The following is a 26,490-nucleotide window of genomic DNA, read 5'->3' as shown; positions in this document are numbered from 1 at the left end:
GGGGAACATCCCAACAGTGGCATCCCCTAAAGGACACCCCAAGAGGGAATATCCCGGTGATGGCATCCCCCCAGGGACACCACCATGGGGACACCCCAAAAACACCCCCCCAACGCTGGCACCCCATAAGTGGCACCAAGGTAGGGAGCCCCCCCCCAGCAGGGGACACCTATAGGACAGAGCCCCCCCCATACCCCATGGCCCCATTAAGACTCGGCCGTCTCCTCCCTCCTTTATTTGCTGGGCAGCGTGGGGGGGTCGCAGCCCCCCGAAGGCAGCGCGGGGGGGGCGCGGCGGTGGCACAGCTCTGACAAAAGCAGCTCCCAGCAGTTTGTTGGGGGGGGGGGGGCACACACATGACCCGTGTCCCCCCCCCCCAGGCGCTGGGGGAGGTTTCTCGGTGGGTAAAGGCACGACATAAATAACAGTCTGCGCAGGCGGGGGGGTGGGGGGGCTGCAGGGCCCCCACCCCGGCTTCTTTGGTCAGTGGCGAGGCGGGGGGGCCGTGATGGGGGGGGGGCAACCAGATGAGCCCCCCCTCCAGTGCCCCCCACCCCTCGCATGGCCCCAGGCACAGTGGGGAGCAGGGGGTGGGGGGCGCGTTAGGGGCTGCTCCGCTCATCCCGCAGCTCATACCTGGGGGGGGGGGGGAGATGGAGGGGATGAAATTTGGGTGGGGGGCAGAAGATAAAGGCACTGCCCCCCCCCCCAGACCCCCCCAGCCCCCCCCAGCCCGACCACACTCACCAGTGGGTTCCTCCCTCCGACAAATCCACCTGCGCCAGGTCCAGATGGAGCTGGGGGAGAGCAGGGGCTCAGGGGGGGCTCTGTGCCCCCCCACACCCCCCTGAACCCATCCAACCCCCCCTCCCCGACCCCCCCACATCCCCCCAGCCCCCCCCTACCTTCCCCAGCACCTCCTTCTCCCGGGACATGAAGGACCCGGTGGCTTTGACCTGCGCCTCCAGCTTGCGCCGCGCGGCCTCCTCGGGGGGCACGTCCCACTCAAACCTGGGGGGCCATGGATTACAGGGGGGGGTGAGGAGCACCAGGAGGGGCTGGGCAGCCCCCCCCCGGCCCAGGGGGCCCCCCCCTCACCTCTCGTTGAAGTCGGGGTTCAGGGTCTTCCTCTGCACGCCCGTCTTCCTCTTGGTGCCGCGGCTGCGGTCGGGCAGCAGCACCAGGGACACGTAGGGGTCGGGCAGCTCCTTGGACAGCGCCTTCAGCTGCCTGGGGGGGGGCATTTCGGTGTGTGTGGGGGGTGACGGTGCTGGGGGGGGGGTCCCTGCTCTGAGCAACCCCCCCTCCGTGCTTACCTGCAGCCGTGCACGATGGCCACCAGCTTGCGCTGGTCAGCGTGGTACCAGAGCGTGAGCTGCAGGCGGGGCCCCCCCGGCTCCTGCTCCGTGCGGCTTTGGGGGGGGGGCACAAAAGGGGTGGGGGGGGGACAGCTGAGGCTCTGAGCGGCCCCATCCCGGTCCCAGGGGTGCCCCTGCCCCCCCCCCCCAGCCCTACCTCTCTGTTGGGGGCAGGCGCTGCCGCAGGGTCCCCCCCCCGGCCCCGCTCTCCTCCTCCTGCCCCGCCGCCGCCTCCAGGGGCTCGGGGTCCCCCCCCGGCACGGGGGCAGCTCCGGCCCCCACCCCCGAGTGCTGCGACACCAGGACCTGGGGGGGGGGGGCCGAGAGGGGACAGGGGGGGGTGAGGAAGGTGCTGTCTGTGCCCCCACCCCCCCCACACCCCCAAAATGCCCCCACTCACCCCGAGCTGTGCCCGCAGCAGGACCTGGCTGCGGGGCCCCCCCCCGGCCAGGGGGAACCACCCGTCCAGGGCCAGCGCCTCGGCCGCCAGCAGCTGGGGCAGGGGGAGGCTGAGCGAGCCCAGGGGCTGCCCCCCCTCGTCCTTCACCTGTGGGCGACAGTGGCTCAGAGCCCCCCCTCCCCCCCCAATCCCACTCACCCCCCCCCCTCCCCCAAACTCGCCCCCCAGGGAGGGGGGCACCCACCTGCAGCTCCAGCACCTCCACGTGGGGCCGCTTGATGAGGAAGGAGAAGCCTTCATCCCACACCGGCTCGGCACTGGGGGCGCAGGTCTGGGGGGTGGAGGGGGGCAGAAGCAGTCAGCAACCCCCCCCCAGAACCCCCAGACCCCCCCAGACCCCCCGTCCCACCTTGGTCTTGAAGGAGACGTCGCGCACGGCCAGGCTGGCGAAGGCGGCAGGCGGCTTGGAGCCCTTGCGGAGCTGGGGGGGGACACAGCGGTTGGGGGGGGGTCACCGAGGGGGGGGGAGAGCCGGACAGAGCCGGGGGGGGTCCGGGGGGGGGGGCCAGGCCCCCAGCAGGACTCACCGGGAGGTCGGCGGCGCGGTCGAGGAAGACGGAGAGGAGCGCGGCCGAGAGCTCCTCGCCCCGGGAGGGCTGCAGGAGGCTGTTGGTGTGCAGCACCTGGGGGGGGGCACCATGAAGGGGGGGGGGCAGGCACAGAATGGGGGGGGGCACAGGGAGGGTGGGGGGGGGGCAGTGAAGGACGGGGGGTGGCAGTGAGGGTGGGGATGGGGACATGGGGGAGGTGCACGGGAAGGGGGATGGGGGAGATGGGGAGGGGGGGGTGAGGATGAGGGGGGTGAGGATGAGGGGGGGGGATGGGCCTGGCTCAGGGCCCCCCCCCGGTGCCCCCCCCGCCCCGTACCTGCTCCAGGAGGGCGGCGCTGGGGCTCGGCTCCAGGCACTCCAGCCGCACGTGCAGGCGCCCCGACTTCACCTCCTCCAGGGGCAGCCACTGGGAGGGGGGGGAGGGAGAGGCAGGGTGAGACCCCCCCCCACCGTGTGCCCCCCTCCCCCCCCAGGTGTCCCCCCCACCTCCCCCCGTGCCCCCCCCCAGCCCCTCCCCTACCTCATCCACGAAGCGGCTGCTCAGCACCCGGCGCAGCGGCACCTTGCACCTGGGGAGGGCAGGGGGGGGGGAGAAATTGGGGGGGTTAGGGGGGGCCCCACCGCTGCTGCGCCCCCCCCCCAGCTCCTCCAGACCCCCCCAGCCCCCCCCCAGCACCCACCTGCCCAGGAAATCATCCTTATCAATGTCCTTATCAAAGAGGTCGAACTCCACGTCCTGCCCCGGGACGTTGTCCACCACCACCTGGGGACGGGGAGGGGGTCACCGAGGGGCCCCCCAACACCACAACCGTGCTCTGGGGGGGGGTCACAGCCCCCCCCCAACCCCACACACACCTCATAGATCTCGTTCCAGCGGGGGTTGAGCTCCTCCTTCACCACGCGGCTGCGGAAGGCCCGGCCGGCCACGCGCACCTTGGCGTAGGGGTCGGAGCGGCCCCGAACCATCCCCCCCAAAAAGTTGTCCTTGGCCACCAGGTCCTCGGCCTCCAGCAGGTGGATCCGCAGCACGGCCTGGGGGGGGGACATGGGGACGGGGGGGGGCACATGGGGACAGGGACATGGACACGGGGAGGGGGACACGGGGACATGGACACGGTGTTTTGGGGTACCGGGCACAAGGGGTGTCCTGCCCCGCACACGCTGTCCCCATTCCCCCAGCCCCACTCCCCCCCCCCCAAAGACCCCCCCCAGCCCCTCAGCTCCATCCTGCCCCCCCTCCCACCCCCCCCATTCCCATCCCATCCCCACCTCGCTGCCAAACTGGGGGTCCGGACTGGCCTTACTGGGCCGCCGTGCGCTCCCGGTGCCACCATCGGCACCCACCGGGAGCTCCAACGTGCCCGGCGGGGGGGGGGCACCACCCTCGGGGGCGTCCAGATAAAGAACCTGCGGGCGTAGGGGGGGGGTCAGCGGGGTGAGGAGGGCCCCCCCTTTTTTCCTCCAGCCCCCCCCCCCCCCCCCGAGCCCCTCACCCTGAGGACCAGCTTCATGTAGAGGCGGCTGCAGGGCCCCGAGTGCTGCAGGGGGAACGGCTGCGCCAGGGTCAGCTCCGGAGCCTGCAGCAGGCGAGAGAGGGGCAGGGACAGGGAGCCCAGGGAGCCCTGCCGGGGGTCGTCCTTCACCTGGGGGGGCACGGGGGGGGCGCGGGGGGGGCGCGGGGAGAGAGGGGAGAAAAAGGGGTGAGAGGGAGAAAAAGGGGAAAGGGGGGGAAAAGGGGGAACGGGGAGGAAAAGGGGGTGGGGAAGGGGGAGAGTGGGGGGGGAGAGGGGGAAGGATGTGGGGGGGCACGGGGGGGTAGGGGGGGATTTGGGGGAAGGGTTTTGGGGGGCATGGGGGGGTAGGGATAGGATTTGGGGGGTATGGGGTGTAGGGGAAGGGTTTGGGGGGAGTGGGAGGATCGTGGGGGGAGCGTGGGGGGGATGGAGATGGGATTTTGGGGGGGGGCACAGCGGGATGGGGGCAGGATTTGGGGAGAAGGAGTCTGGGGGGAGCGTGGGGGGGAGTGGGGGCAGGATTTGGAGGGGGGGCACAGGAGGAATGGGGGCAGGATTTTGGGGTAAGGATTTTGGGGGGAGCACAGGAGGGAGTGGAGACAGGATTTTGGGGGCACACGGGGAATGGGGGCAGGATTTGGGGGGTAGCATGGGGGGAATGGGGGCAGATTTATTTGGGGGGGGGGCTGGGATCCACCTGGATGTCCACGTCCTGGTTGGCGGGGTCGTGCAGGAAGAAGCGGAAGGCGTCCTCCCAGACAGGGGAGCACGTGTTGTAGACCACCTGGGGAGGGGAGGGGGTGACGTGAAAGACCCCCCCCAGCCCCCCCCCAGCCCCTGTCCCCTCCCCGGGGGCCTCATTGTGCCCCCCCCCCACCTTGCTCTCCCTCGTCACGTCCTGCACCGACACCTGCACCACGGGGTTGGGCTCCTTGCCCGGCTTCTTCATCTACATGGAATTTTTTTTGGGGGGTGGGGGGGGTCAGGGGGCACCTCATAGCCCCCCCCAACCCCCCCCCAGAGCCCCCCCACTCACGGGCAGCTCCTGCGCCCGGTCCAGGTACACGACCAGGATGGCTGCTGAGGGGGGGTCGGGCTTGGCAGCGATCGTGCGGTTCCTCTGCAAAACCTGGGGGGGGCACAGCGGGATGGGGGGGGGCATTAAGCGTGGCAGAGCCCCCCCCCGGCCCCCCCACCCCTCAACCCCTCACCTCCGGCAGCTTGGAGGCGTCGGACAGCAGCGTCAGCCACTCCAGGCGCAGGTGGAGCCGGCCCTGGCCCCCCTCCTGCAGTGGGAACCACTGGGGGGGGGGGGGCACAGCGGGGTCAGCACGGCCCCCCCCTGTGCCCCCCCCCTCCCCAAATCCCACCCGCAGCCCCCTCCTCACCTCGTCCAGCACCCTGGCCTTCAGCACCTCCCCAAAATCCAGCTTCATCCTGGGGGAAGGGGAGCGGCCGTGAGCTCAGGGTTTGGTGGGTTTATTTTTTTGGGGGGGGGGGGGGGGGGGGGGGTTGTTTTCTTTTTGGGGGGGGGGGGGGGCTGCAGCCCCAGGGGTCCTCAGCCCCTCACCGGCCCAGGAGGTCGTCCTGGTCGGGGTCCTTGTCGAACAGCTCCACCTCCATCTCCTGCCCCGGCACCTCGTGCACGATGAACTGGGGGGGGACGGGGTGAATTGAGGGGGGGGGGGCACCGAAGGGGGGGTCTTTAGACCCAGCATTACCACGGGGGGGTCCCCTCGGGGTGCTCCCACCCCCCAAAACCCACCAGAGACCACCCAAACCCCCCCCCCCCACACCGCAACCCCACGAGGGTTGGGACAGAGGAGACCCCACAGCCCCCCACATTTTGGGTGGGGGGGGTCACACACCAACACAGCAGGGGGGGGGCCGCACTGGGGGCACGGGGGGGGGGGTCCTCACCTCGTAGACCTCGTCCCAGGTGGGGTTGAGCTCGTTGGGGACCACGCGGCTGGTGACGAGCTGGGTGCCCACGCGCAGCACGGCGTAGGGGTCCGACTTGCCCTCCACCAGCCCCCCCATGAACCGATCCTTGCTGCGCAGCTCCCGGGCACCCAGGAGGTACACGCGCACCACGCCCTGCAAGGGGGGGGTCAGATGGGTGCCAGGACCCCCCCAAAAAAACCAAAAAACCCCCCCCACACACAGCCCGTACCCGGGGCAGGGGGCAGCGGAGCTGCGCGGCCTCGTGCAGGTCGGGCACCAGCGGCACCAGCAGGCGGTTGGGCAGCACGAGGTAGGAGGCGATGGTGTCCATGATCATCGTGTCCGACACCGAGCTGGGGGGGGGACACGGTTTGGGAGGGGGGGGGGACATGATTTAGCACGGCCCTGGGGGCTGGGAACCCCCCCCCCGTAGCGCTGGGGCTCACCTGAGCCCCGGGATGTCCAGCAGGTTGGTCATGCCCGTCCAGTTGATGTCCAAGGTCTGGGGTTTTGGGGGGGGGGCAGAGGGGGTTTGGGGGGGTCAGAAGGGTTGGGGGGGGGCAGAGGGGTTGGGGGACCCCAGCCCCATCCTGCCTGGGGGGCTGGGGGCTGTTGGTCCCCCGGGGGGGGCACTCACCGGGCGCCGGATGAAGAACATGGTGAGGGCCCCCACGATGGGCACGTCCCCCAGGAGGGGCTCCAGGATGATCCGCAGCGTCCCGTGGAGCTGGGGGGGGGGCAGCGCTGAGATGCAGACCCCCCCCCCACACACCTCACAGCCCCCAAAACAGCCCCCCCCTCACCTGCATGCCCTTCACCCCCGCCTTGCAGAAGAATTTCTTCACCTCCACGTCGATCTGGACGTCACCCACGTAGCTGGGGAGAGGGGATGTGGTGAGGGGGGGCCGTAGCAGGACCCCCCCATCCCGCCGCCCCCCCCAAATAACGAGGGGGAGCCCCAGCAGCTACGGGGGGGGGGGTCTCTGCCCGCTCACCTGATGTTGAGGTCCAGCAGGATCTGCCTCTTGTGGGTGCCAGGGTGCGCCCGGACCCCCAGCACCCGGAGGGGCTGCGGAGACAGCGGTGAGGGAGGGGGGCCGTGGGGGTGGGGAGGGGCGGAGGTGACAAGGGGACAAGGGGACAGGGACAGCCCCCTCCTACCTTCTCGCCCATGTCCACCTTGGTGAAGGTGAAGGTCTGCAGGTGGCTGTTGGAGGCGCGGATGGCCGGGGCGATGCTCTCCGTCAGCAGCTTCTCCATGTACTGCCCGAAAAACGGCCAGGCCTGGGCCAGGACCTGCAGGACGGACGGACGGAGGGACAGACAGACAGACGGACAGATGGACAGACAGACAGACAGAGGGACGGACAGACAGAGGGGATGAGCGCCCAGCCGGACGGCGGTGGCCGTGGTGTTGCAGGGCCGTGCTCCTCACCTTGTTCAGCCATTCTGCCCTCTCCACGTCCGGGAAGCTCACCTGGGGGGGGGGCACCTTATGAGGCCCCCGGTGCCGCGGGGGGGTCGGTAACCGCCAGCCCCGTGCCTCAGTTTCTCCCCCCCCCCGGCTGTGCCCAACGCCTGGCCGCAGCCCGGCTCCTTCTGGGGGTCCCGGGGTGGGGGGCACCGCGTTGGGTGCCATATGGGGGGGTCCCGGCCCCCCCCCCAGCCCCCCCGGGGGGGGATGTGGTCTCTGCGGTCGCCCCAGGCTGCAGGCAGGCAGGAAGCGGCCCCCCCCCGAGCCCCGTGAGTCACGGCACGGCGGAAGCCGCGGGAGATAACGGATTGCGGGCACGGGCACCCCGGGGGGGGCACAGGGTGGGGGGGGGGGGGGGGGGGAGGCAGCGGGGTCCTGGGGGGAGCAGAACGGGGGGGGGACCTCGGGGTCGGAGCGGGGGTGGTGCAATGCGGCGGGGGGCTACGGGAGGGGGGGGGGGGGAGCAGCGCAGCAGCGGCGGGGAGGGGAAACGGGACCGGGAAGGGGAACGGGAACGGGACCGGGACCAGGAAGGGGATGGGGAACGGGAACGGGAAGGGGATGGGGATGAGGATAGGGACCGGGACGGGGATGAGGAACGGGAAGGGGACCGGGGCCGGGACCAGGAAGGGGATGAGGAACGGGAACGGAACCGGGATGGGACCGGGACCGTAACGGGACTGGGAACGGGACCGGCCCCCCGCCCCGGGGCCGCAGCCGCCGCCCTCCCGCCGCAGGCAGCGTCTCCGGGCGGTCCCCGCGGGCGGTCCCCGCTTACCCAGGCCGGCAGCTCCCCGCGGGCCGCTCCCAGCCCGGCGGCGGCGGCTCGCACGGCCGCTTCCTCGTCGCTCTGCAGGCGGGCGGCCAGGCTCAGCCCCCGCTGCCGGGCTCGCCGCCGCCGCCTCCAGCCGGCGTAGAGAGCCAGCGCCAGCAGCACCGCGCCCGCGCCCAGCCCCAGCAGCCCCGCGGCGTAGGCGGGCAGCGCCCACAGCAGCCGCCGGCCCAGCGCCGCCAGCGCCGCCGCGCCCAAACCGGGGCCGGGACCGGAGCCGGGACCGGGACCCGAACCCGCGCCCCGCGGCTCCATCGCGCCAACACTGGCCACGCCCTCCCGCTGGACACGCCCCCAGGCAGTCGGTGACCACGCCCACAACCACGCCCTCCAACAGACCACGCCCGTTCCCCGCAGGACACGCCCCCCGCTCCCTATTGGCGCCAAGGACCGGAGTGCCGCGCGCTGATTGGCGCTGCCGGGAAGGGGCGGGGCTCTCGGGGCGCACCGCTCCCCCCCTCCCCTCCCCTCCCCTCCCCATCTCTCCCCTCCCGGGACCCCGCCCGTGCCCCCCCCGGCCATAATTCTTGCATTCCTGCCCATATCGCCATTTGCCCTTTTTTGGAGCGCCCGCGGGGCCGCGGCTTCAGGGCCTGCGGGGAGGGGGCAGCCCCGGGTCCTGAGCCCCCCCCCAAGGTCCTGAACACCCCCCCCCCAGGCCCTGGACCCCCTCCCCAAGGTCCTGACCCCTCCCCAAAAGGTCCTGCCCCCCCCCTTTCGGTTCTTTGTCCCCCCCCCCCAGCCCCGCTCCCCCCACTGACTCCCACGTTGGTGCAGAGCGCACGCAGGTCGCGTCCTTTAATAGCCGAAAACATTACACGGGCCGGGGGGGGGCACAACACCGGGACAGGGAGCAGCCGGTGCTGCCCCCCCCAGCCGTGCCACGAGCCCCGGTGCTGGGGCTCACAGCCCCGGTTCCAGGGGCTGAGTCCAGAGCAAGGCTCCCCCCTCGCAGCTGTCCCTCTGTCCTGGGGGGGGGGCCAGCAGAGGGGCTGGGGTCACCACGAGGCCCCCACACCCCGTGCCCCCCCCCCGTTAACCCCCATTTCCCTGAATTCGCCGCCACGCTGAAGCCCACGCGCGGCTGCTCGGGGTTAACGGTGGCCGCAGCCACCCACCGGGGGGCATCCCATTTCCTGTGCCCCCCCCGAGCCCCTACAGTTTCTCCATCCCACGCTGGGGCTCAGCTCCCGCTTGCCTCCTGTCCTCGCCCCCCCCCGAGGCGGGCGGCGCTGCGGGGGGGTCAGTGGGGCATGGCCGTTATCCGCATGCTCTGCGAGGCGATGGGGTAGGTCACCATGGGGGTGGTGGCGTGGCTCATGGTGATGCCCCCCAGCGGCTGCGCCATCGACACGGCCACCGGGGCCACCGAAACGGCCACCGGGGCCATGGAGACCGGGGGGGCCATGCCCTGGGCAATGGTCTGCGCCAGGGCGGCCGAGAGCGGCGTGATTTCGGGGTTCATGGGGGGGGCGGCGTTGGCCGGGGGCGCTGCCTGGGCGCCGGCGGGGGCGACCAAATCCTGTTGGGAAACGGGCCGGGGCTGCAGGGCCTGGCTGCTGAGCGTGGTGTGCGTCTGCGCGATGCTGTGGTTGTAGTTGGTGACGGTGCCCACGGTGGGGGCCAGAGTCTGCTCGGTGGCCGTGGCGGTGGAGCTGAGCGTCATCACCTTGGCCTGGTTGCGGAACTGCGCGTTCTGCTCCAGCAGCACCTCGTTGGTGGCCATCAGGTTGTTCACCTGCTTCTTCAGGTCCTCCACCCGCTTGCGCAGCATGATGTTCTCCTCCTCCAGCAGCCGGTACTCCACCGTCCGCGGGCTGGTGAAGCTGTACTCGTAGGTGTCGAAGTGCAGCCCGTCCACCCGCCGCCGCTTCAGCACGGGCTCGTGGTCGTCGTAGCGGTCGGGGTCGTAGATGGCGTCGTAGCGGCGCACGGCGGTGCCGAGGCCCTGCTCGCGGGCGGCCATCCCCCGCGCCTCGTACTCGTAGTCCCGCTGCAGGTGCTGGAACTTGCACTTGGCGCCCCGCTGGCAGTCGCCCTTCAAGAAGTCCCTGCAGATGGGCACCTCCTCCTTGCTGTTGGGCAGGTCGGCGGGGGAGAGGCCGAGGCCGGCGGCCACCTTCTGCCGCAGGCGCGGGGGCAGCTCGCCCGTCTTCTTGTAGCAGTCCTCGTCCTCCTTGGTGCCGTGGATGAAGCGGCAGTTGAGGCGCACGCACTCCTTGTTCTGGAAGTCGTGGCAGAAGATGAACTCGTTCTTGCGCACGCCCAGGTTGGTCACCTCGCTGATGTCGGGGTGCCGGAAGCGGCAGCGCTTGCCCCGCTTGCAGACGTTGCGCAGGAAGTCGCGGCAGATGTCGTCCGCGTTGGCGCCCACCTCATCGCCGCCGCCGCCGCCGTTGTTGTAGCCGTCCCGGTCGGGCATCTTGGCCGCGGGGGCCGCCGGCCTCGGGGCACTGCGGGAAGGAGGAAGGGAGGGAGGGAGGGGGGCGGGCAGGGTGAGCGCAAGGCAGCGGCACCGAGGGGCACCGGGCGGCCCCCACCCCCCGGCAGCCCCGGGCACCGCGGGCAGGGGACGGCGCGGCCCGGCCCGGTGCGGCCCCGGGGGGCTCCGGGAGTCACCGGCAGAGCCCGGGCAGCCCCGCGCGGCCGCCGCCCGGTGCCGGTGCCCTCATGAGGGCGGCCTATACGGGACCCAGGAGCCGCCGGGGCACCGTGGCCGCCGTCCCGTGACGCCCCGCAGGGCCCGGGCCCGGTCGCACCGGGAGGGGCGGTGGGGGCGCGGTTCCCCCCCCCCGGGTCGCCATGGCAACCGCCCGCAGGCCCGGGGCAGGCCCGGAGCGGGGCCTGGCGGGGCCCGGTTCGCAGCGGAGCGGCCGCGGCCGCCTCGAGGCCCCGGGGGGCGGCGCGGGGGCGGCCCCCGGTGTTGGAGCGGCCCCGCCCGGTGCGGCGCGGCCCGGCCCGGCCCCGCACTCACCCGCTCGCGGCCTCCTCGCGGGTCCTCCAGCGCCAACAATGAGCGGCCCCTTCCGGCTGCCGCTCTGCGCCGGGCCGGAAGCGCTCTATGGTGCTTCCGGGGCGACCCGGAAGAAACCTCTGGGGGGTCACTTCCCGGCGTGCCGCGCGGGGCTCGCGCTCCTCTTCCCGCTCCGTGACGTCACAGCCGCGCGCCGCCGGCCCGGTGCGGCCCCTCCCGGGCCCCGCTCCGCCGCACCCCGGCCCCGAACCCACCCCCGGCCCCGGCCCCGACCCGGAGCGCTCCGGGCCCCGCCCGCCGCCTCCCCCCGGCTCCTCCACGTGGCCCCAGCACCCGGGATCCGGTGCCCAGTCCCTGCCCCCGGTGCCTCCCGGTCCCTACCGGCGCTCCCCCGCCCCCCCAACAGCAGCAGCAGCCCGCGTCCAACGAACACATCCAAGCTTTATTGGCGGCCCCGGGGCCGTTACACAGCGCAGCCCCGGTCCCCACGCGGCCCCGCCGCCAGCTCCCCGTGCTGCTCCCCCGCGGCTCCTCCGCTCCGGGGCTCCGGGGCCGGGCGCGGCGCCTACTTGGACCTCTGCCTCATCTTCCTCCTCTTGCGCTTCAGCCTAGGGAACAGACGCGGAGCGGTGCTCGCACACCGGGCACGGGGCCGGTGTCGCTGGGGATCCCCCCACCCCCCGGGCCTCGGCCCCACGGAAGGGGCACTGCCAGGTCCAGGGCCCTGCGGGGAGCCCCCCCCGGGAGCCCCCCTCCACCACCTACCTGCGCATTCGCTTCTTGCGCCACTGCGGAGAGAGGAGAGCAGCCGGTGAGTGACCGCGGCCGGGACCCGGCACCCCGGGGTTTCCCCTGACACAGCCCCGCGGAGTCCCCGGATCCCTCTGACCCCCCTGAGCCCAACGCGCCCCGAGCAGCCCCCGGGCCGTGCTGCAAGAGGGGCACCGGAACATCCCCCACAGACAGCTCCGGTTCCCCGGGACCCTCCCCACCCCGACACCCCCCGAGCACCCAAAGGCCCCACCCCCCCGGCACCGCGGGACTCCCTCAGCGATCCCCCAGCACCATGGGGACCCCCCCCTCAGGGCCTGCCCGGCACCCAGGGACCCCCTCAGGGCCCGTCCCCTCCTGCCACCCCCTCAGGACACCCTCACCCCCCAGGGACCCCTCGGGGACCATCCCCCCCGGCATCCCCCCAGCACTGAGGAACCCCCCAGGACCCTCCACCCAGGGATCCCCGGCACCTGGGACCCCCCACCCCTCTCAGGGACCCCCCAGCACCCAGAGGACCCCCCTTAGGGCTTGCCCAGCACCCAGGGACCCCCTCGGGGACCATCCTCCCCGGCACCCCCCAGCACTGAGGGACCCCCCCCCCCCAGGACCCCCCCCCCAGGGACCCCCCGAGACCCTCCAGCACCCAGGGACCCCCCCCTTCCCCGGCACCTGGGGACCCCCCTCGGGACACCCCCCCCCCAGCACCCAGACCCCCCCCGGCCCAGCCCCCCCAGCCCCTGCCCCGCTCCCTCAGCATCCAAAGCCCCCCCCCAAGCCCCAGCACCCCCCCCAGGCCGCATCCGAGGCCGCGTCGCGCTCCGAGGCGCCATCGGCCGCCCCCCGCCGCTCACCTTGGCCCTCATGGCGGCGCGGGGCCGCCGCGCTCAGTCCCGGCGGGCGGCGGCGGCGTTAACGGCGGCTCCAACGGCGGATGGCGGCGGATGGAGGCGGGCGGCGGCGGCGGCCGAAAAAATGGCGGCGGCCGAGAGAGGCCTGGAGCCCCCGCCGGGGCCTATTTATAGGCGGGCGCCGAGTCCCCGCCCCCTGCGCGGGGCACGACGGGAGGCGCGGGCGCCCCGCGGGGCACGACGGGAGATGTAGTCCGCGCGCCGGCCGCCATTTTGCACGGCGGAAGAGAGCCACCGCCCCCCCCACACCCGTCAGGGGGTTATTGGGGAACAGAGGCGGTGCGGGGGGGGCTTCTCGGGAGCTTTCCCACATTTTAAATAATTGGGTGGGTTCTTGTCTTTTATCAAGAGCTTCAGCGTTATTTTTTTTGAAGTATAAAATTAAATAAACCTCCAGCCAGCCCCAGGGGTGCACAGACCTGGGGCGGGGGCTGAGGTGAAAGGTTGGGCCCGCCGCCCCCCCTCAGCAGGCGAGGGAGAGAAAATTGCTTAAAAACCCCAAAAGAAACCCTAAAATGTTCCAGCTGGGGAACGAGGTTGGGGGTCCCCCCTCCCCTAACCTGCCCCTGGGCCCCCAGGGAGCTGAAGGGGGGAGAAGAGGAGCAGAGAGGTGGAAAAATCAGGAAAAAAAGTTATCGCATCGTTTATTCTTTTATTGGCTTTGGTAGTATCTGCACGTGTGGCGCTGAGGCAGGCCCCAGCTGGCGGCCCGAAGAGCGGTGTCTGTGGAGGAACAGCCACCGGCCAGGGCTGGGAGCGGGGAAATTTTCCCAAAATCACCTCCAGGAGAGGGAGCAGAGACCCGATCCGCAGGTATTGGTACATAAAAACACCTCACACGTTCAAATTCATGAAATTCAATCAGCTTTTTTTTTTTTTTCTTTTTAAAAAAAGAACAGAAGACCCACTAGAAAAGAGCGGTACCCCCGGCTGGACTCAAGCCCGAGTCTGCTGCAGCATTTCCCTCGCCTCCTGCCACCACGAGCGCGTGCAGGCAGGACGTCCTTCCAGGAGCCAACACACATAAAAGAGTGGAACGCACTCACGGGCCATGGAAACCAGCCACGAGGAAGAATAAAACACCCCAGGGCATCAGGGAATTTAAACAAAGTGGAGAGCAGCAGGCACAGGCCCCGGGGCTGCCAGCTCGCCTGCCTCCTGCCCCTCCGCAGAGCCGTCAGGTGGGGAATGCCGATTTGCTTCCTTTCAGGTTGGGCAGTCAATTTAAAAACAAGCTCACCACAGCGGTGTATTAAAAAATAGAGCGTTTATACGTAAACCAAGGCAGAGACAGAGCGCGGTAGACAGGACAGTCTACAGTCTCACAGGGGACACAAAATTTGGTGGCTTTCCAATGAGAAACGTACAATCTAGAGGCTAAAAGAAAGTGAGAAATCCTCTGCCCCAAGGTAACAGACAGAAATGCCTACGCGGCTGGGGAGGAGCTGAGATAGCGCTGCGAGGCAGGTCACCTTACACCGTACGCGCGTACCATATCACTAAATACAGGTCACTTTTTCTCGGGCGTAATCAGTTTTGTTTTGTTTTGTTTTTTTTTCCTCCAATAAAATCTGTAAAGGGAGAAATTAAAAAAAGGGAGAAGGCAGAAGGAGAAAGCAAGCAGCTCTCTGCACTCCCTCTCCCTGGGAACGGCTTAGCTGTTCACCTCTTTAAGTATGAGTAGTATAAAAGGTTAGAAAGAGTGGATATAGACTAGCTTTTACTCCTCATTTTGTTTTCCTGCTTTATTTTTAAGTAGTCTGAAGTGGCTGAGAGAATCCTCCCTCATTGGCAAAGTCAATAGGAGCTGGTTGTTGTCAGTGGGAAGTCCAGACTGTTTGTCGTTTGGTCGTAAGAGACAAACAGTGCTAGATTTTGTTTCTTTTTTTTTTTCTTTCTTTTTTCTTTTTTTTGGGAGGGGGGGAAAAGGGGCGAGTGTGTGTGTGAAGTGGGTGCTACATGGAGGGAGCGGGAGCCCCTCAGTCACCAGCCTCGTTCTCCTCCGCCGTCTCTCCCGTGGTGGCATTCTCTGCGTTCTTGGAGGCCTGCGGAAACAAACCCAGGGCAGCTGTCAGGACGGGGACATGTTTGGGGACACCGGTGAGGGGCAGAGAGACCACAAAGCTGCGAGGGAGCCCACCCGAGGAGCCTCACTGGGAGGAAAAGAGGGCGTGGGTGCCTCGAGGGTGCCTCTTCCCACAGCAGGGGAACACCAGCCTCTGCTCTCTCAGTGCTGCACTGAGGCGGGCTCGAAACACAACCACACGGGAACTTGGTGATGTTTGGGTGCTGCTGATTGGGTGCCAGCAATCCCACAAAGCGTGACCAAATTACCTTCTTTTTCTTCTTTTTCTGGGTCTTCCGGCTTGCAGAACTTTGTAGAAGGGCCTGGAGACAGGAAGGAAACGTAAGAAACTAGAAAGCCAAACTATTTTTTTTTCTTTGACAGGAGATAAAGGGCTTTAAATGCCTTTACAGCAGGAGGAGCGCCGCCAGCCCCCGAAGGAATGGTGGTAAGTCCTAACGGGCATAGCAGCAGCGGGGAATGCTGCAGCCCCGCGCTCCCCCGAGGCACGAGGCCTTGGAGGCAGCTGTCGGGGCTGCTCAGCAGCTCCTAGGAAGGGGCTGGCACCGCTGCCACGAGCTGAAGCTTGTGTTCGATGCAGGAAATAAGAGCCCAACCTGGGCTAAAACGCATTTCTGCAGGTGCTGCAGGGCTGCAACGAGCCACTGATTTGCACCACGACCTACTGCTGCCCTCGGACGTGCCGGCAGCCTGGCTGCAGGGGCTGAGCTTTTCCTTTTTTAAGCTCCTGCTCACCCCCTCTCCATCCAGTCTCCTGGATTTTAGTACCCACCTTCATCCCGAGGGGCAGAAACACAGGGCAACCCACGAGTTTAAAAGAAAACTTTTTTTTTTTTTTTAAACTAACCTTCAGTTCTCCATCTTGCACCTCAAACTCCGACTTGTAGAGCTCAGGCTCGAAGGGGCCACTTGTTATCCTCATGGGGCCGTTGGGCATTAAAAGCACTGTGAATTTGAACTGTGCAACAAACTCTCCTGCAAAGCAGAAACGGGCATCACTACCAGCCCCCGGGCACCTGACCCGCTGGCTGTTTGGGCAGACGTTGGTGCCGTTTCAGTTCCTGTCCCATTTTCCATTCCCAAACCATCACGGCTACAAAACCACCCTGCGGGGGCTCCTCAGACCAACCCCGACCAGGGCAAAACCTCAGCAGCACCCCGCGGCCCCTCCAGTCTGCTCCCTACACGAACCGTAGGGACTCAGCTGGCAACCTCTCCTCCTGCCCAGGAATCACTCCATGAAAAACTTCATCTCCTCGCTGGAACGATTCCAAAACAAAGCCCAGAAACCAGCAGGGAGCGAGTTTTTCCAGGAGGACGGATGCCAGGGCTCTTGAATTGCACCCCTGGCATTTGTGCCACCACAAAGCCAGCCCCAGTGTCACTGGCCTCGGGAAGTGACCACCGGTTGTCGGCTCTGCGGGCACCCCCAGCCGGCCCCCAGCCCTCCCACTGGCAGCACTCACCTTCCTTTTCGTAGAGGACATTGAAAGGCTGGAGCAGCTCGTGTTTGGCGCATTCCACCACCCCCATCCTGGCCTTCTTCTCATCCTCAAATGCCCTGCAGAGGAAAAGGAGCCACAGCTGAGCCAGATCCCACCCCGCAGGCTTCAGCATTGCCCCCAGGGTCAGGCTGGGGACTTCCTTCACTTGTGTCTCCCCCGGCGGCGCTGCGTGTGCTGCAGTGACAGAACAGTTGGTGAGAGCAGGCACCTGCCGGGTGAACTACTGCCCTCCGAGAGTGGAAAAGGATTTAAGGACAAAGAGAGCCTGTCAGGTGGACGTTGCTTCCTTATTTTGAGAGTAAATCACACGTAAAAATTGCTTGGAGCTGCCTCCCCTCCTCACGCTGCACACCCTGGCACTGCTTTCACTCCTCTTTTATTTTAGCCGCAACTCCGGGCTCCCCACCTGCCACGCAGGGCACAGGAGATTCTCGATCCTCAGACTGAGCCTGGGATTCCTGCTTAAGCCCCTAACATCCTTCCTCCACCCACTGCTCGGCTCAAGTACAGCAAACCCCAACGTAAAGCAGCAGAAGCTGCCACCCCCCCGTGACGGACACCGAGAGCAGGGGCTGTAAGAGCACGCAGAATCCAACTCCGCACACGTGGGGAGGTCACGAATAAAAGCAAATACCTGAGAGTAAATGGCATAGTATCAAAGCGCCTCTCCACCTCGCTGAAAAAGGCACGGGAGGTTTTCATCTTCAAGCCATACTGCTTGGAGGGGTCCCTTTTGTAAATCGTAGTTCTCTGCCCAGCGTCCTTCGCCTGAAAATGTGAACAGAGCCAAGTGGGAAGGGGGCAGAGCAGCAGCTCCTCTGCCAGAGAACTGCCCGGGCCAGGACGCTGACGGTAAAAGTCTGCCCTGACTTTTTTTTGATGGAAAAAGCTACACGCAAAGAGAAGCAGAGCGAGACTCCAGATAGATTGGGCTATCAGCACCGCTGCCTGTGCTCAAACCCAGCCGCACACGCAGAGAATTCCGGGCAGGGAACCCGACTCACCTTTCCCTCTCCACTGCTGACAAGAACATCGACAGCATAAACTTCGTGGACCTCAAATTCTGCTTTTTCGTGGTCCTTCCTGGATGAAAAAAAGGTTTGGTGAGTCAAAAAGTGGCAAATAGGGAAGAGAACACCTCCCACACAGCCACAGTGCCTCCGACAAGCCCACGCTGGGCTTAGCCAGCGAGGATCTGCAAGCACGAGGCAGCGCCAGGGTGCACCGAAGTGAGCGGGTCCCCGACCAGAAGAGCAAAAGCTGGCACAGAAATCAAAGATTTCTGTCCCAGGTAGTAGAGCTGATCAGCAACAGGCTGGCAGAGAAAAAACACCAGCAAGCCAGTGCTCTTCCTGCCCAGGACAAGGAGCTCCATCCCCAGAGAGGGGAGGTGACCCCACATTCAGCGCCAGCTCCTTGAGCTCGTGGTCACGTCCCAGCAGGCCAAGAGCCCCCCGGTACATCCCTACACCCCAGATCTTGTGAGCCAAGTGCTGGATTTAAAGCCCTTAAACTCCAAATATTCAGCCTGAGATACAGCCCTGAGCGCACCCCAAGGGACAGAAGCTGCTGGAGCAGAAGGACACATCCAGCTCATCAGTCCAAAGCCACCCCGAGATGCTCCTGACAGCCCCCACCACGCAGTGGGCTCCTGGCAGCCTCTGCGAGACGAGCGACAGCCCTGGCACGCTTCCTGCTGGACGAGCACCCACGGCCACCGCGAGCAACAGTTGGCTACTTCGCTGGCAGCCTCTAAGGCCACAGGCTGCAACTACTGGGGACTCCTTCGAGAAACTGGATGGAAACCAAGAACGCTCGCAGGTGCCAGCGAGGAGCATCGTGTCGGTGCCTTGCAGCCTCTCCTTCTCAGGACAAGCCCCAGACCCGGAGACACGCTGCACGTTCACGTAGAACAGAAGCCAGGGGGGTAACAACCCCCGAGTCTGCCTCCCTGGGTCAGACTTCAAGCCAGGCTTCGTGCAGGGAGCGCTCTTCCTGCTGGTGAAACCCCGTGGCAGCAGCAGGCAGCCAGCACGTGCAAACACACCCTCCCCGCCTGACCCCACAGCCAAAAAGTGAGAAATGGGAGCCCCAGCCTGAGCCACGCCACTCCCAGGTACTGTGGAGCAGCAACCCCCGAGGTGATGCTCACTTTTGCTGGTCTGTAGGGTTCTGGATGATTGTTTTCTCTCCATCGATCACGTGCTGCTTCAGCTGGTGCGACAGCATCCCTGCCGCGATAAGAGAACCCATTAACACCTCCGAGCTGCGCTGCAGCCTGGCGTTATCAACGCTCTGGGGTGCAGCAAACAGCCACACAAACCGCCTGGGGTGGTAAAAGCTCCTCAGCTTCACCTGGTCAGGGGCTGTCCCTGCATGTCAGCGGACACAGAGCTCCCCAAAATCCCCTGTGACCCCCGCAGGAGCTGGGGACCCCTCCTGGCACCACTGGTGAAGCGCCCAACTCACCGGCCACTCGTAACGGGCTGGAGCTGAGCCCGTGAGCACACATTTTTAACACTCCTGGGTGTTTTTAAACACGTCAAATTAATGGAGACTTTCAGTGCTGGCTGTACCACACTCAGGGCACATTTGGGGGCTCAACTCGCTCTCCCTTTCTGCTCATCCCGGGACACGTCTCGTCCAGGAAGGACAGCTCCATCGGTGAGAGGGGAGAGGGAAAGGAGAGCCCAGCCACCAGCAGCTCCGTTTGTTTTCATCAGCTGGGGCCTTCTGCTGCTGCCAGTGCCTAGATAATTACGGCTCTTGACTGTTTCCAAAACAGTGGCTGCTTCAACTCCCTCGACAGCGCGAGCAGCCGCCTCCTCGCTGCAGCTCCTGCCATGGTTTTTCAGAGCAAGGAGCAGAGAGCACTGAGACCCACAAAGCCATCCCACACAGGGAACGGGGCAGCGACCTTCCGAGGCCGGGCGAAAGCGAGCAAGAACGCACCAGCTTTCTGGCATTTCAGGAAATTTAACTAATAATGGGCTAATTTAATCGTGTCTGGAAACCGCTTGTTGGTGATGTCACTAACTAGCAGAAAAGCATCTGCACGTGCCAAGTGTCGAGCTCAGCTCTTGCCACCTTTCAAACAAGAGCCCAGCGTTCTCCTTTCATCGAGGAGCCACCCCAGCGCCTTCCCCCCGCTCGTTATCAAGGCTGTGAAGAAAACATGAATCAGTTCAGAGCTGCAAGGGAGGAAATTACATACCCTGCGCTTCTATGGGCATCTTTTGCAACGGATCCCGCGTTACAAACGAGCTCTTTTGTGCATTTTCTAAAGGGGATTGAACTGCGAGCGGCCAAGTCTGAAGCCGAGGGCCAAGCGATTTGCCCAAGGTCAGCGGGAAGTCCCCGAGCCAGGACAGCACCTACCAGCCTGGGAAGCCCACGGCTGCTGTTCCTAGATTAACGCATCTTTCACAACAGAGCAAAACCAAAAACAAAGGACAGAGGAAGAAAAAAAAAAAAAAAAAATCCAGACCGTTTTGAAGGTGGATAGTTTGGAAGTTTTGAAATCGATTTTTAAGCAAAGGCTGCTGCGTTTTGGAGGCAGCGTGACCTGCAGGCAGCGTGGGCTTCCCAGGATCCCAACGGGGCAGCTCGGGATCTCGGCCGTGTGTAATTAATTACAACACCCCTACCCCTGCCTCGGCCACCCCCCAGGCCTCACCTTCGATCGGCGTGCAGTGAAACGAGTGGGCGATTTTGTTCCACGTGTCTGTCACTTGTGTATTCTGGATGAAGAACACACGAAAACACACATTAAGGGAATAAAATCCAAGGCACGGGCACGACAGGTTTCTCACTTGACAGCGCTCCGTGATAAACCGAGCGGTGCCCTGACACCTCCGAAAACAGGAGAAGCGGCGCCAGGCTTCCATTTTTAACCCCGTATCAACAAAAACGGCACGGAACACGAGGTCAGCTCAGCCTCCTGCTTGCACCCGGCGCCTTTTCACAAGCCCTCCCTTTCGGAGATGACACCGGCAGCTACGAGAAACCCAGGCACGTCTGGAATAGCAACAGGGCGACAAGAGGAGAACGCCCACGGCCGCTGAGGCGTCTGAGCGGCGCAGTGGGAGGTTTAAGGGAGCCCCGTTCAGGGGATCTGCTGCAGGCCCAGCTGAAACCTTATTTTTCCACCCAAAGTGGCCGTGTGGTGCAGGTGGTGCCCAGACCGGAGCTCCTCGCCCCATCCGAGCTGCATTTCTGCAGCCCCCCATCACTCACCTGGTTTCCAGGCTTCACCAGGCGCAGAGCGGCCTCAGCACAGAGGTGAGCTGCCTTGATGACATCAGCTTTACGGCCTGACACGGGGTTTTCCTGCAAGAAGGGGAAAATAAAGGCTCCTGGGGCTGAGTTCTTTTACCTTTTATTGGCAAAAACGCGCTGCTGACTGATGGAGAGCCTCCATCTAACCAAACACCCCCCCGAGCAGAGCGGGGGATCTCAGAGGTGGGGGAGCTCCTGGCTTCCAGCTGTGTTTTTAGTCCTTCCCCTGCTCAAAAAGCAGGTGAGCAGCAGCCACAACCACGCTGGCTCTCCCCTATTTCATGCTGAATTTCTCCATTATTTCTTGTTGCATTTCAACAAGAACACCCTCGTACAAGCTCATCGCTGTCAAAGACTGAACAAGTCTTTTGTGTAGCCGGGGACAGGGACTGGAAAGGCTCCCAGTGCATCTCAGGAAATTTTTCTGTCCTCTCCACAGGAGAAAAACCACTCCAAAGACCCACACCGCTGTTCTCCTCCCCAGACTCCAGCTAAAAGCCTGCTCCAAGCCTACGTGACGCCTCCACGCACGTGACTCCCACAGCCGGCTGCAGGAGCGTGGCTTGGCCTCACCTCCAGAACACCCGACCGAAGGCCTGGGCCAAAAACCACCCGTGCCAGCAGGTGCCTTCAGCCCCAGGTGAGAAAATCTGCCTCAGGTGTGCCCAGGCACGCTCGGACAGGGAAAGCAGGCGGCAGGGACGGGTGTTTGGGGCCGGGGAACTCATCCCCCCCCCCGTGCTCGGGTTTGGGAAGGTGACGGCAGCAGCGCGGCCAGCAGAGGGGGCAGGGAAACCTGCCCAGCGCACGGCAGCACCTCCATTTGCAGGGCAGACACTCCCAGCACCTCACTGCAGCGCCGCCCGCGTTTGGTCTGTCCCCAACTCTTTGTCACCTTGCTGAGGCCACGCACCTGCCCTCGCCTTCCAGGGGACTGAGGGGTTTACCAAAAGGCTCCGTTTTCACACCAGATCCTTCGGGAACCCAAGCAGCCGCCTCCCCGAGGCTCTGCTGTAGAACCAGGTGCCCGCACCGTCAGCTCTTTGCTCTCTCCTTTAGGCTGCACACCAGGCAGCAGCTGCAGGAGTGACACAAACCTACCTTGGAGGCGTCTATGACAAAACTGTGTGCTACATTCGCTATGAAGCCATCCACGTGGACTCCCAAGTCGCTGCAACACAAAGAGAGTTAATTACAGGTGGGGCCTAATGGCTGGGGAAACTTGCGTGACTCCTCCAAGTATTCCCCGACGCAGGCATGTTTCAAAAGCTTGACTAGCTATTAGATTCTGCAATTAGTCACGTCGGGGAAGTACTTAACGCACCGAGCAGGATTAAAAAGCAAAGCCCTGATGCCAGCAGGCAACTCACGAGAAACCTGAGCGAGACGCTTACATTTTGACCAAGTCTCCGTCTTTGAGGATGTAGTCTTGGTCGCTCTTCAAGGGGGAGAAGTGACAGACGCAGTTATTTACTGATATACTCGTCGGGAAGGCAATACCTGTGAAGGGAGAACACAGAAATACCCCGTGAAGTCCTGCAGCCTCATGCAGCGCAGTGTGAACAGGTTTTAGGGTCTTTTAAAGCTGTGTAAAACGCCCCGTTGCATCCTCCTCCAGCCCGAAAGCAGCAGGACCGAAGCACGTGGTGTGTTCCTGCACCAGCTCTTCCTTTCACCCAGACACCCACCAAATAAAACAGATCCCCAGCAACAAGACACTTGCAGAAGAGACCCCAAGCCTCCAGAGCACAATGCAGGGAGCTGGGTGGCGTTCAGGTGGCACCACGTCACCGCTCCCAGGGCAGCGCTGCCCCCAGTGCCCCTCATTTTGGGGAGTGAGTAAACACGAAGCTCCGGCTCACTGGTGATGGTGTGAGCAGGGCTGAGAGGGGCTCTCTGGGAGCAGCAGGCCAGTTCTAACGACAACGAGCAGCCCTTCCTGCCCCGCTGCCCCCTCGCAGCGGGCACCCACCAGGCCCAAACCGAGGCGCCCGCGTTGGAGCAGGCCTCACCTTTTTTCATTTCTTTCTCCTTCTTGAAAATCTTGCCGGTCTCCTCCATGATCATGGCGTCTCCCTTCTCGCACAAGCACAGAACCGATGCCCCCGAGCTGGCCGCTTCCACCACGGCACGCAGGACCCCTGCGGAGAAACAGACACGGAGCCCTCAGAGCGGTACCGGCGAGCGCCACGGGGGCAAGAGACGGAGCCGTTTTTTGTGGGGAGCGACATTCTCCACTCAGCTTTTCACCAAGAACCCGTCTGAACGTTTATTTGGTGTTTTTGAGAGCTGCCTTTCCCCAGCCCTCGCCCTGAAGAGCGCGAGCAAACAGAGCCGGGTCGGGATTTGCACGGGTGAAGCGCCGCGGCCTCACGCAGCGAGCCCGGCTGAAAGCAGCCGAGCAGGAACAGCGCTCTGCCACATTCCTTCCAGCCCAGTCAGAGCTCCAGAAACAGGTTTGGAAACGACTCGGGGAGGCGAGACGCGCAGCACATCAAAGGGGCAGGGGCCAGCGCTGCGGGCGCGTGGGACCGGAGGGCCCGGAGCCCGTCCCGCGGGGCCCTGACGCTGCAGGACCGCGGCTCTGAGGCAGGGCGCGTGCTCTGCGCCCCGACACGGCGCCCGGCTGACGCGGGGGACGCCTCGCTGGAGCTCAGGGCGAGTTTCGCTGCCTTCTTCGCACGTCTTCTGGTGCCTACGAGTCCCGGCAGCCTCTCGGCTCCGGCGTGCCCGGAGCTTTGCGGGACGGCCCCGTGGTTCTGCCCCTGCCAACGCACCTCGACGGCACCACGGGCTCCCCGCAGCCCCCAGCTGCTGCTTCCCCTCTTCCTCCTCGTGAAGCCGGGGCGCTCCACCAGGACTCGAGGCTTACACTAACATTTATTTTCAGGTCCCGGTGTCCTCGCAGCCTCCCCGTGCACTTTTTTGCTCCGGGAAGCGCTTCCCCTCCGTGGGAGCTTCTGTCAGCGACGGGGCGCGTGCTGCACAAATACCCGAGGAGGGGTTTACGGGGACGGGCTCTTATCAGTTCCTTGACACCACCAAACCCAAAGTTTTCCCCTGCACGATGCCTTCAGGGTGCTTTCGGCCACCTCTCCACGCGCCGCAGACGTTTTGGGAACGCTCCCAGGCACAATGCTCCCGCACGGGAGGTGTTTAGGGGATGGCAGGACACAGGGAGGGGGAAACAACAGCGTTAAGGCAAACACCGGGGGGAGAGGAGCGGAGAGCCGGGCTCCTCAGAGCATCCAGGACAAAACGGGGCAGCAGCAAGCACGGAGCACCCCGTAACCGTGCTCCATCCTTCCCCGGTGCCTCGTGTAGGGCCGTGAGCCCCTCGCAGCCCCGGGGACACACCAAGAGCCTGGGGCGCTGCCAGCCAGGGAATGTTTTTGCCCCAGCTCCGCTAAAACAAACACCGGGGCCGGGCTGCCAGCCGGGGCGGCCGCTCCACGTGCCAAACCGGTGGCCGGTGTTAAAGGCCGCGTGCCACGGCACCGGGGAGCGGCTCCGGTCCCACGGGGGGGGCTCTGCCCCCCGGTACCGACACTTGGGGCAGCAGAATGGGGCCAACAGGAGGGCCCCGAGCCCTGAGCGATGCTCCCAAGCCCGATCCAGGGCGCCCCGAGGAGCCCGGGGGGGGGGCACGGTGCCCCCGGAGCCCCCCAGTGCCACCGGTCCCGGGGGCACGGGGAGCAGCCAGCAGCTCCCGGGGGGGGGGGGCAGCGAGCAACGGGGGTGATGCAGCAAAAAGAAACCTTGAAAACCGAGCCGGGGGGGGGGAGGGGAATGACCCCGGGGGGGTCCCGGTCCGGGGGGGGGGTTGAGGGGGGGTCGATCCCTTAACAAAAGACCGGAGGCACCGGGGTAGCCCGGTTCAGGGGGGGCCGCACGGAGCTGCCCCCGCCCGCCCCTCCCGGGGGGAGCCCGCCGGGCCCTGCCCCCCCCCCCCCCCCCCCCCCGCTGCACGTGGGGCGCGGAGGCCACGTGCGGGCAGCGCCCGCCGAGTGCGGCCGGGCCGGGGGCACCGGGAACACCGGGAGCGGCCCCCCCGGGACCCCGCAGCCCCCCCACAACGCCCGGGGGGCTCCGTGCTCCCCCCCCGCCCCCCCCACCGGGGGCAGACAGACTGGGGGGGGGCACTAGGCCGCGCCGCCCGCCCCAGGCCCTCCCCCCCCCGCTCCCCGTTCCCCTTCCCCGTCCCCCCCCTCCCCTCCCGGTACCCCCGGTGCTGCCCCCTCCCCTCCCCCACTCCCCGTTTCCCCCCCCCTTTTCCCGTTCCCCCCCCCCGCCGCCCGCGGCCCAGCACTCACGGTTGGCGATGTCCCCCCCCATCTTGTACTTGGTCACCACCAGGTCCTCGGCGATCGTCAGCTCGGCCGCCTCCTCCTCGCCCGACATGGTCGGAGCCGCCCCCGGCCGCCTCCGCCGCCCCCGGTCCCGTCCCCGTCCCCGTCCCCCCCCCCGCCGCCGCCGAGACCCCGGGGAGCGCGAGCGCGAGCGCGCGAGCAGGGCAGGAGCGCGGGCTCCGCGCGAGGCACGCTGGGAAGCCGAGTCCCCGCCCCCCGGACTACAGCTCCCGGCAACGCCCGCGGCGCGCACGGCCCCGGCCCGCAGCCGGCCGCGGGGACTCCGATTCCCAGGGGGCACCGCGGTTCTCGCGACAGAGGAGAGGAGATGGGGAGGAAGCGGCGCGCGGGGGGTGATGGGAAGTGTAGTTCGGAGCGGTGGAGGCGGGGGGGAGACGAGGGCAGGGGCAGCGCGGGGCGGGCGGGGGGCGCTGCCCGAAGGGGGGGTCCCCGGGTGCCCCCTCCCCTGGCCCCGGTCCCAGCCCCGTGGGGACAGCCCCAGCCCCAGCCCCTGCATGGACCCCGATCCCGGTCCCCCTCCCCACAACCCTTGCCCCAAGACCCCCCCCCAGCCCCAGCCCCTGACCCAGGACCCCCAACCCCAGCCCAACGCCCCCAGCCCCTGCTCCACGACCCCCCCAGCCCCTATTCCAAGCCCCCAGTCCCTTCCCCAGGACCCCCCCCCAGCCCCAGCCCCTAGACCCCCCCAGACCCTGCCCCACGCCCCCCCTCAGCCCCATAGCTCTGCCCCATACCCCAGCCCCACGGCCCCCCCAGCCCCAGGACCCCCCCAGCCCCTTCCCCACGCCCTCCCCCAGCCCCAGGACCCCCCCAGCCCCATAGCCCAGCACGCTCCGTGTCCCTTTGCCTTTATTGTGCATTTTCAAACCAGAACCGGCTCCAAACGGGGGGGGTCGCGGGGGTCCCGCTCGCACCCCGACCCCTGCCCGAAAGCAGCCCGCGGAGTGCACGGAGCGGGGGGGGGGGCGACACCCCCGGCCTGGCCGCCACCGGGGGCCCTGAGGACGGGCACCCCAGCCCAGCCTGCCGGGCTGGGGTGTGCTGCAGGGGGGGCACCCCAAAAATGTGCCCCCACCACCCCCCGCCCAGCTCCAGCAGGGAATGGGGCAAACTGGGGCCATCCTGCCCACATGTCCCGCCTGCGGCAGCTGAGGGGGCCCCGGCCCCAAAGGGGGACCCCCAGACCCTAAGGGGGACCCCAAATCTAGAGGGGGGGTCACAGCCCCAAAGGGGGACCCCAGACCCTAAGGGGGGATCACGGCCCCAAAAGGGGACCCCAGACCTAAAGGGGGGGGGTCACAGCCACAAAGGGGGACCCAAAACCCAAAGGGGGACCCCAGACCCTAAGGGGGGATCATGGCCCCAAAGGGGGACCCCAAACCCAAAGGGGGATCCCAGTCCCTAAGGGGGACCCCAGACCTAAAGGGGGGAGTCATGGCCCCAAATGGGGACCCCAAACCCA

General features: G+C 66.4%; 3 protein-coding genes and 1 long non-coding RNA gene across 4 annotated transcripts; all 4 read right to left on the bottom strand.

Moving 5' to 3' along the window:
* Nucleotides 1-325: 325 nt before the first annotated feature.
* ESYT1 (extended synaptotagmin 1) lies at nt 326-8,388 on the bottom strand. Its single transcript, XM_032204715.1, has 31 exons — nt 8,080-8,388; nt 7,263-7,304; nt 6,989-7,123; nt 6,823-6,896; nt 6,631-6,703; nt 6,465-6,554; nt 6,274-6,329; nt 6,057-6,180; nt 5,804-5,980; nt 5,454-5,536; nt 5,272-5,320; nt 5,095-5,184; nt 4,920-5,012; nt 4,761-4,832; nt 4,581-4,667; nt 3,863-4,012; nt 3,639-3,776; nt 3,225-3,401; nt 3,050-3,132; nt 2,890-2,938; nt 2,686-2,775; nt 2,346-2,441; nt 2,168-2,239; nt 2,003-2,089; nt 1,759-1,905; nt 1,516-1,664; nt 1,317-1,412; nt 1,099-1,230; nt 906-1,011; nt 748-797; nt 326-636 (listed from the first exon to the last, which is right to left on the bottom strand). The coding sequence occupies exons 1-31, from the start codon at nt 8,386-8,388 to the stop codon at nt 603-605; spliced, it is 3,210 nt and encodes a 1,069-aa protein (XP_032060606.1). The 3' UTR covers nt 326-602.
* Nucleotides 8,389-8,935: 547 nt separating this feature from the next.
* On the bottom strand, nt 8,936-11,220 carry ZC3H10 (zinc finger CCCH-type containing 10; the record flags this gene model as incomplete). The annotated part of the gene is made up of 2 exons (XM_032204714.1): nt 8,936-10,586; nt 11,108-11,220. Coding segments are annotated over 2 exons (1,323 nt in total), but the record flags the coding sequence as incomplete, so codon positions are not given.
* A 308-nt stretch (nt 11,221-11,528) lies between these two features.
* On the bottom strand, nt 11,529-11,902 carry LOC116499909. Its single transcript, XR_004254257.1, has 2 exons — nt 11,873-11,902; nt 11,529-11,715 (listed from the first exon to the last, which is right to left on the bottom strand). It is a non-coding gene; the product is annotated as an uncharacterized LOC116499909 (long non-coding RNA).
* A 2,135-nt stretch (nt 11,903-14,037) lies between these two features.
* On the bottom strand, nt 14,038-25,075 carry PA2G4 (proliferation-associated 2G4). The gene is made up of 13 exons (XM_032204759.1): nt 24,972-25,075; nt 22,671-22,799; nt 22,053-22,158; nt 21,760-21,829; nt 20,617-20,709; nt 20,057-20,120; nt 18,533-18,611; nt 17,385-17,463; nt 17,015-17,148; nt 16,342-16,436; nt 15,723-15,850; nt 15,124-15,177; nt 14,038-14,834 (listed from the first exon to the last, which is right to left on the bottom strand). Exons 1-13 carry the CDS (start codon nt 25,057-25,059, stop codon nt 14,769-14,771), a joined length of 1,185 nt encoding a protein of 394 aa, XP_032060650.1. The 5' UTR covers nt 25,060-25,075; the 3' UTR covers nt 14,038-14,768.
* Nucleotides 25,076-26,490: the final 1,415 nt, after the last annotated feature.

The sequence above is a fragment of the Aythya fuligula genome, chromosome 29, assembly GCF_009819795.1.
Source record: "Aythya fuligula isolate bAytFul2 chromosome 29, bAytFul2.pri, whole genome shotgun sequence".
Lineage (NCBI taxonomy): Eukaryota > Metazoa > Chordata > Aves > Anseriformes > Anatidae > Aythya > Aythya fuligula.
The sequence above is the reverse complement of the archived record's forward strand: the minus strand, read 5'-3'. Positions and strand labels throughout refer to the sequence as shown.

What these genes read in the sequence shown, in the direction of transcription:
- ESYT1 (XM_032204715.1), bottom strand. Translation starts at nt 8,388, where the DNA reads ATGGAGCCGCGGGGCGCGGGTTCGGGTCCCGGTCCCGGCTCCGGTCCC. An exon ending in ACGCCTCCAAGCTGCCGGAG is followed by an intron (nt 5,013 to 5,094) that starts GTGAGGGGTTGA and finishes TGCCCCCCCCAG; the next exon opens with GTTTTGCAGAGGAACCGCAC. An exon ending in ACATGAAGCTGGTCCTCAGG is followed by an intron (nt 3,777 to 3,862) that starts GTGAGGGGCTCG and finishes CTACGCCCGCAG; the next exon opens with GTTCTTTATCTGGACGCCCC.
- PA2G4 (XM_032204759.1), bottom strand. Translation starts at nt 25,059, where the DNA reads ATGTCGGGCGAGGAGGAGGCGGCCGAGCTGACGATCGCCGAGGACCTG. An exon ending in TCACTGCACGCCGATCGAAG is followed by an intron (nt 18,612 to 20,056) that starts GTGAGGCCTGGG and finishes TTATCGCGGCAG; the next exon opens with GGATGCTGTCGCACCAGCTG. An exon ending in TGTCCTCTACGAAAAGGAAG is followed by an intron (nt 15,851 to 16,341) that starts GTGAGTGCTGCC and finishes TCTGCTTTGCAG; the next exon opens with GAGAGTTTGTTGCACAGTTC.